The sequence below is a fragment of the Rhinoraja longicauda genome, chromosome 28 (genome assembly GCF_053455715.1).
Source record: "Rhinoraja longicauda isolate Sanriku21f chromosome 28, sRhiLon1.1, whole genome shotgun sequence".
NCBI classification, from domain to species: Eukaryota; Metazoa; Chordata; class Chondrichthyes; order Rajiformes; family Arhynchobatidae; genus Rhinoraja; species Rhinoraja longicauda.
The window spans coordinates 29,852,955-29,861,737 of record NC_135980.1 but is presented as its reverse complement, the minus strand read 5'-3'; the positions used below and the strand labels follow the sequence as shown (position 1 = coordinate 29,861,737).

The following is an 8,783-nucleotide window of genomic DNA, read 5'->3' as shown; positions in this document are numbered from 1 at the left end:
TTGCCAAGAAGCATTGTTACAACAAAGAAATAATCTACCAAACACAAATTTCCTTACTTTTTGTGCTATGTTTATATATATATATATATACCGAAGTTGTTTTTGTTGTTTATTATGATGTTGACACAGTACTATGTTGACGTGCCTGTTGTGCTGCTGCAAGTGAGGATTTCATTGTTGTGTTTGGAGACATATGACAATGAAACACTCTTGACTCTTTGACTCCCAAATTCCTCCATGGGCAACCCTGCGCCTGCAGTGGCGGCCTCCGGCCAGGGGTGACGGTGCCGGGCGGGGCGTGGCGCGACAGTGGAACCTGGCTGTCCTGACCCTGCCTGCAGTGGCGGCCTCCGGCCAGGCGAGGCGGTGTCGGACGCGTTGGTTGGGAGCCTGCAGTGGCGGCCTCCGGCCAGGAGTGGCGGTGCCGGGCGGCGTCGCTGTGCAGCGTCGGTGTCGGTGAAGCCGCGGCCTGGGACTGAGGGAAGTGGCGGCGGCGACAGCACGGTAAGCGGGGGCGCTGTGGTACCGTGGCCCGGGGTCCGGGAGGAGTTGGACAAACACCAGGCCCGGAGTGGCCGCCGGCCCCACATCGGCTGCCCCTCCATTACCCCCCTCACCCCCTGACTCCCCCTCCCCTCACAACCCCTACTCCTCCCCCCCTCCCCCCCCCTCCCCCCTACCCCCCCTCCCCCCCTCCCCCCCTCCCCCCCCCTACCCCCCCCTCCCCCCCTACCCCATCCCTCACTCCCCCCTCACCCCCCTCCCCTCACTCCCTCCCCCCTCACTCCCTCCCCCCCTCACTCCCTCCCCCCCTCACTCCCTCCCCCCCTCACTCCCTCCCCCCCTCACTCCCTCCCCCCCTCACTCCCTCCCCCCCTCACTCCCTCCCCCCCTCACTCCCTCCCCCCCTCAGCCCTCTACTCCTCACTCCTCTACCCTCACTCCCCCCTACCTCTCACTCCCCTCACCCCCCCTACCCCCATCCCCTCACTCCCCCTCCCCTCACTCCCCCCTCCCCTCACTCCCCCCCTCACACCCCCTCCCCTCACTCCCTCCCCCCCTCAGCCCTCTACTCCTCACTCCTCTACCCTCACTCCCCCCACCTCTCACTCCCCTCACCCCCTCTCCCCCCTCACCCCCTCTCCCCCCTCACCCCCTCTCCCCCCTACCCCCATCCCCTCACTCCCCCTCCCCTCACTCCCCCTCCCCTCACTCCCCCTCCCCTCACTCCCCCTCCCCTCACTCCCCCCTCCCCTCACTCCCCCCTCCCCTCACTCCCCCCTCCCCTCACTCCCCCCTCCCCTCACACCCCCCTCCCCTCACACCTCCCTCCCCTCCTCAGCCCTCTACCCCTCACTCCTCTACCCTCACTACCCCCTACCTCTCACTCCCCTCACCCCCTCTCTCCCTGACTCCCCCTCCCCTCACAACCCCTACTCCTCACCCCCTCTCTCACCTCCCTACCCCCACCCCCACTCCCCCTCCCCCCACCCCCCACTCCCCCTCCCCCCCACTCCCCCTCCCCTCACTCCCCCCTCCCCTCACTCCCCCCTCCCCCCACTCCCCCTCCCCTCACTCCCCCCTCCCCTCACTCCCCCCTCCCCTCACTCCCCCCTCCCCTCACTCCCCCCTCCCCTCACTCCCTCTGCCGCTCACTCCTCTACCCTCACTCCCCCTACCTCTCACTCCCCTCATCCCCTCCCCTCACCCCTCCATCCCCCTCATAACCCCTCACACCCCCCTCCCCTCACCCCCTACCCCTCACCTCACTCCCCATCACCTCACTCCCCCTCCCCTCTCACCCCCCTCCCCCAACTTCCTCACTTCCCCTACCCCATTTCCCCCACCTCCATTTCCCCCTTACTCCCCTCTCCCCATTTCCCCCACCCCAATTCCCCTTTACTCCCCTCTCCCCATTAACCCCACTCCCATTACTCCCCTCTCATTACTCTCCTACACGTTACTGCCTTCACCCCCTTCCTCCTTACCCCTCCATTATCCCCCATGATTATATGACTAGTCCTGTATTGTCTTTCCACTGATTGCATAACACACAATAAAAAAAACTTTTCACTGTACTCCGGACGCGCGGTTAAATAAACCATACTATTCCGTAATCAAGCCTCTGAAGTACAGAATTTTTGAAATACACCACCATCTGGAAGAAGAAACTCCTATCATCTCAATTTTAATTCACTGCCTCTCTTCATCCTGGAATGTCCCCTATTTGAGATTCTTCCTCCAGTGGATATTTCAAGATCTCCCCTGTACAAGAAGGAACTGCAAATGTTGGTTTATACCGAAGATGGACACAAAATGCTGGAGTAGCTCAGCGGGACAGGCAGCATCCTTGGATAGAAGGAATTCCTTCTCTCCAGAGATGCTACCTGCCCACTGCGTTACTCCAGTATTTTGTGTCTTTCTTTAGTATCTCTGCTGTTAAGCCCTCTTAAGTTCTCAGGTATTCCAATAAGATCACCTTTCATTCTTCCAAACTCTAAAGAAGACAGATCGAACTTCCTTAACCTCTCATGACACACTGCCATTTTCATCCCAGGAATTAACCTCATGAATCTCTTCTGGATTTCCTCCAAAGCTAGTATGTTCTTTCTTAAATATAGCGGCAAAACTATGCACCGATGTAGCCTCTTTAACAATTTAGGTAACAATACCTCCATATAAACTACCATTCCTCTCCATGTATGCCTCTCATAATTTTCAAGAGTCAAGTGTGTTTTATTGGCAAGTGTCCAATGTAAACACGGTACTCTATAAACCCATAATAAACAACAAAAGAAAATTCACTGTATAAAATATATATATACGCACACACGCACACAAAATAAACAAGAAGCAAAGACAAAAATAATGCCCCCAAGTCTACGTAGTTCACAGTTTATTTGGAGGTTGTAGTGCTTAATAGCCTGATGGCTGTGGGGAAGAAGCTGTTCCTGAACCTGGACGTTACAGTTTTCAGGCCTTCTTCCCGATGGCAGGGATGAAATTAGAGCGTGGCCAAGGTGGTGTGGGTCAGTGAGAGTGTGGCCAGGGTGGTGTGGGCCAGGGTGGTGTGGGTCTCTGATGATGCTGGCTGCCTTTTCCAGGCTGCGACTGCTGTAGATCCCTTCGATGGTGGGGAGGTCAGTACCCGTGATGGACTGGGCAATGTTCATCACTTTTTGCAATCTTCTTCGTTTCTTGGGCATTCGTGTTGACGCAACAGGTCATAATTCAACCAGTCAATATGCTCTCTATTGTACACCTGTAGAAGTGCTCCAGATAACACAACCCCAGGTAGACCAACCTCTCCCTCTAACCCAGGCAGCATTCTGGTAAACCTCCTTACAACCTTCCTGTAATAGGCTGACCAGAACTGCATGCAATACTCCAAATGCAGCATGTCCAATGCTTTATTATGCTGCAACGTGACTTCTGACTCTCATAATGCTTCAAGTGTTGAAGGCAAGGATGCCGTACACCTTCTTTACCTTCTTAAAAGTTTGTCACAGGTTGCACAGTAGCCCAGCAGTAGGGTTACAGCCTTACAACACCAGAAACCCAGATTCCATCCTGACAACGGGTGCTGTCTGTATGGAGTTTGTACGGTCTTCCCTTGACCGCGTGGGTTTTCTCCGGGTGCTCCGGTTTCCTCCTGCACGCCAAAGACGTGCAGGTTTGTAGGTTAATTGGCTTCAGTAAAATTGAAAATTGTCCCTCGTGTGTAGGATAGTGCCAGTGTATGGGTGATTGCTGGTGGGTGCGGACATGGTGGGCCAGTTTCCATGCTGTGTGAAAACGTACACCTCCAGATTCAGGGGAAATTTCTTCCCAGCTATATAAGGCAACTGAACCATCCTCCCTCAACCTGAAGTCCTAAACGACTAGATAGACGCAAAATGCTGGAGTAACTCAGGGGGACAGGCTCCATCTCTGGAGAGAATGAATGGGTAACATTTCGGGTCGGAAGAGGGGTTTCGACCTGAAACGTCACCCATTCCTTCTCTCCAGAGATGCTGCCTGTCCCGCTGAGTTACCCCAGCATTTTGTGTCGATCTTCGGTTTAAACCAGGATCTGCAGTTCCTTACTACACAGTCCTGAACTACTATCTACCTCATCAAGGACCGTCGGACTACCTTTGATCGGACTTTACTGCCTTTACCTTGCACTAAACGTCATTCCTTTATCATGTATCTGTACACTGTAAATGGCTCGATTGTAATCATGTGTTGTCTTTCCGCTGGCTGGTCAGCACGCGACAAATGTTTTTCACTGACAATAAACTAAACTCCACGGAACGGTATCTCTAAAGTAAAGTCTAAAGGTGCCCCCCTCTGGTGTTTCCCCAGGAGATGTGCAGATGACGTGGGCAGAGTTGGCATCCCTGGCAGATGGCGGTGGTGTGGTGGGTGATTCCTCTCGTGCTCCTGTGCTGGCTGGTCCCGGGTGGACTCACGGTTAGCGAGCTGGTGCCCAAAGACTGGGTGCTGCTGCACGTGGTCCAGGGGCAAGTGGGTGCCGGCAACTACAGCTACCTGCGCCTCAACCACGACGGGCAGATCATGCTGAGGATGGAGAGCCCGCTGGGCGACGCTGACCTGTACATCTCCGACACCACGCTCCACCCCAGCTTCGACGAGTACGAGCTGCAGTCGTCCACCTGCGGCCTGGACGTTCTGGCGGTGCCCGCCAAGTTCCGCAGGCCCGTGGGCATCGCCATCTACGGCTACCCCTCACACCTACAGACAGAGTTTGAGATGAGGGTGTACCTGGACGAAGTGCTGAGAGAAACCCCCTTTCCCGTGCTCTACTACCCCGGAGACGAGGACACCACCGACAAGATTCCCCCGAAAATGACGGCGAGCGAGGAGACGGAAGAGTCGGTGCTGTGGACCATATTGATTGGCATTCTCAAACTGGTGTTGGAGATCCTCTTTTGAAGGCTCCCCTCGTGGTTGCCGGGGGGTTGTGTGTGCGTTTGTTTGCGTGCGTGCGTATACATGTGTGCGTGGTGCGTGCATGCATACATGTGGGTAGAGGACAATTGGAGACCGATCTGAAGGCCCCAAACCATCACTGCCTGCTCTCTATCAGACAAGACCAAACTTATTCTTCACAGATTTTAACCAGCCGGTGACTAGTGGTGCGTTCGGTTCTACTCAGAGTGGTGTAAGAGGTTGGTGATTTGGTGAACTCCCAACCCCCATGTACAATTACATGTAGGACTCCAAGATGTGCTGATGTAGGATACTCCTTGCCTGTCTATTCCATGTCTTATTTTCTGGGATAAACCCTCTCTGGTTAATCTCCTGTCCATTTCCCAGAATTGCCGCAGTTCTGTCCGTGTCAGATCTGCTTCTCAGCATCCCCCTCCTCACAACTGTTCCACAACTGGCCCGGTCAGATTACAGATACAGGCCCACCACCCCAATTTTCCGATAACTGATGGTCCGGCTCCTCTAATTCGGACACTAGGAGAACGCACTTGAAATCCTCCCCGTGAAAGTCGTCGTCACCCCCCCTCCCCCACGATAATGTATCACCCAGGCCATGTGAGGCGGCCGATCTCATAGAAACATGGAAAATAGGTGCAGGAGAAGGCCATTTGGCCCTTCGAGCCAGAACTGCCATTCAATATGATCATGGCTGATCATCTAAAATCAGTGCCCCGTTCCTGCTTTCTCCCCATACCTTGGTGCCATTTACAAAAAGAAAGTCCAAAGTCCGATGCACATCCCGATGTCAACCTCATCGGGACTTCCGCGGCCAATCGGAGGAGGGATTGAATCTGCCCCCCCACGGCCGGGGCTCTGGAACTCCGGCCGACCGGAGCCGGCAGATCCATTCCCACAGCCGACTCCCGAGGCCAACTTTGCGGCCTGACCGACCTCTGTCGGTCCGGCTAAACGGATAATGCAGAGAGGCTGCGGAATCAAGGGTGCTGGATAATCGGTGGTGGGCCCGTACCTTTGCATTTGGAAAATAAAATCATCAGAATTCGTACAAGGTACAACTTCCATTTCTGAGCTGCTGCTGCTGGATGATCCCAACTCCGCAGACTTTGAACACGCCAGACATCGGAAATGGAAGTTCTCTCAAACCCCTGGGATTCCCATCCGTGGCCAAGCTTCCTGTGAGAGGGAGGCTCAACCGAAAGGGTTCTAATACTTTGTTTTCATTTCTAAACTGTGGGGGAAGGAAAGAAAAGGAATGCAGGCGACATCCCTTGTGAGAGTGAAAGCCAATAAATACAATCATCGCAATGACGACGGAGAGAGAATCTTCTTTCTGCGTGTCCATCGTTGAGAGTGAATGTGAGCCTTCCTTAAATAAAGATTAAGGTAGACTCAAAATGCTGGAGGAACTCAGCGGCTCAGGCAGCATCTCTGGAGAGAAGGAACGGGTGACGTTTCGGGTCGAGACCCTTCTCCAGTCACGACCCGAAACGTCACCCATTCCTTCTCTCCAGAGATGCTGCCTGCCCCGCTGAGTTACTCCAGCATTTTGTGTCTACCTTCGATTTAAACCAGCATCTGCAGTTTTTCTTTCCTTAAATAAAGACTGTCGGGGTTAGTCCAGCAGCAGCAGCCTGGCATTACAATTACTGTAGTCATTCTGCACGGGTCAAAGCCTCCAAACTGTATCACTTCGCTTTGATTGAGATACTTTAGATTAATATTTTATTATCACTGTGTTCTGTCACAATGAAATGCTTTGTTTTGCATTTTTCACAAAGTATGCAAAGAGTCGCCGCGTATAGGGCGTTGACAAAACTACAAAGTGTTCAATGAAGTCCCAATGGTTCCTCTTTGTTCTCAGCCCCCACCCCCACATCGGGTCCCTCTTGAAACCAATTTGCCCCAATGACAGTCCTCCTTTTCATCACGGCACAGTGGCGCAGCGGTAGAGTTGCTGCTTTACAGCGAATGCAGCGCCGGAGACTCAGGTTCGATCCTGACTACGGGTGCTGCACTGTAAGGAGTTTGTACGTTCTCCCCGTGACCTGCGTGGGTTTTCTCCGAGATCTTCGGTTTCCTCCCACACTCCAAAGACGTACAGGTATGTAGGTTAATTGGCTGGGTAAATGTAAAAATTGTCCCTAGTGGGTGTAGGATAGTGTTAATGTACGGGGATCACTGGGCGGCACGGACTTGGAGGGCCGAAAAGGCCTGTTTCCGGCTGTATATATATGATGATATGATCATCTAAAAACGTTACACTGGAATTTACATCGGTAGTGGGGAAAATGCTAGAGTCAGTTATTAAAGATGTGATAGCATTACATTTGGAAAGTGGTGAAATCATCGGACGAAGTCAGCATGGATTTACCAAAGGCAAATCATGTCTGACGAATCTTATAGAATTTTTCGAGGATGTAACTAGTAGAGTGGATAAGGGAGAACCAGTCGATCTGGACTTTCAGAAGGCCTTCGACAAGGTCCCACATAGGAGATTGGTGTACAAACTTAAAGCACACGGTATTGAGGGTTCAGTGTTGAGGTGGATAGAAAATTGGTTGGCGGACAGGAAGCAAAGAGTAGGAATAAACGGGTGACTAGTGGGGTACCGCAGGCAGTGACTAGTGGGGTACCGCAAGGCTCAGTGCTGGGACCCCAGTTATTTACAGTGTATATTAATGATTTGGACGAGAGAATTGAATGCAACATCTCTAAGTTTGCGGATGACACGAAGCTGGGTGGCAGTGTTAGCTGCGAGGAGGATGCTAGGAGGCTGCAGAGTGACTTGGATAGATTCGGCGAGTGGGCAAATGCATGGCAGATGCAATATAATGTGGATAAATGTGAGGTTATCCACTTTGGCGGCAAGAACAGGAAAGCAGAGTATTACCTGAATGGTGACCGATTGGGAGAAGGGGAGATGCAACGTGACCTGGGTGTCATGGTGCACCAGTCATTGAAAGCAAGCATGCAGGTGCAGCAGGCAGTGAAGAAAGCGAATGGTATGTTGGCATTCATAGCAAGAGGATTTGAGTTTAGGAGCAGGGAGGTTCTGCTGCAGTTGTACAGGGCCTTGGTGAGACCTCACCTGGAGTATTGTGTGCAGTTTTGGTCTCCTAACCTGAGGAAAGACGTTCTTGCCTTAGAGGGAGTACAGAGAAGGTTCACCAGATTGATCCCTGGGATGGCAGGACTTACATATGAGGAAAGACTGGATAGACTGGGCTTGTACTCGCTGGAATTTAGAAGACTGAGGGGGGATCTTATAGAAACATATAAAATTCTTAAGGGGTTGGAGAGGCTAGATGCGGGAAGATTGTTCCCGATGTTGGGGGAGTCCAGAACCAGGGGTCACAGCTTAAGGATAAGGGGGAAGTCTTTTAGGACCGAGATGAGAAAACATTTCTTCACACAGAGAGTGGTGAGTCTGTGGAATTCTCTGCCACAGAAGGTAGTTGAGGCCAGTTCATTGGCTATATTTAAGAGGGAGTTAGATGTGGCCCTTTTTGCTAAAGGGATCAGGGGGTATGGAGAGAAGGCAGGTACAGGCTACTGAGCTGGATGATCAGCCATGATCATATTGAATGGCGGTGCAGGCTCGAAGGGCTGAATGGCCTACTCCTGCACCTATTTTCTATGTTTCTATTTAGAAGAATGAGAGGGGATCTTATCGAAACGTATAAGATTATTAAGGGGTTGGACACGTTAGAGGCAGGAAACATGTTCCCAATGTTGGGGGAGTCCAGAACCAGAGGCCACAGTTTAAGAATAAGGGGTAGGCCATTTAGAACAGAGATGAGGAAAAACTTTTTCAGTCAGAGAGTTGT

At 52.5% G+C, this 8,783-nt stretch overlaps 1 protein-coding gene across 1 annotated transcript; it reads left to right on the top strand.

Moving 5' to 3' along the window:
- Positions 1-399: 399 nt before the first annotated feature.
- Positions 400-6,407, top strand: c28h6orf120 (chromosome 28 C6orf120 homolog). The gene is made up of 2 exons (XM_078424150.1): positions 400-504; positions 4,348-6,407. The coding sequence occupies exon 2, from the start codon at positions 4,390-4,392 to the stop codon at positions 4,936-4,938; it is 549 nt and encodes a 182-aa protein (XP_078280276.1). The 5' UTR covers positions 400-504; positions 4,348-4,389; the 3' UTR covers positions 4,939-6,407.
- The last annotated feature ends 2,376 nt before the right edge of the window (positions 6,408-8,783 follow it).

Bases quoted from the DNA above. Each gene is read 5' to 3' on its own strand.
- c28h6orf120 (XM_078424150.1), top strand. From the start codon at position 4,390: ATGGCGGTGGTGTGGTGGGTGATTCCTCTCGTGCTCCTGTGCTGGCTG.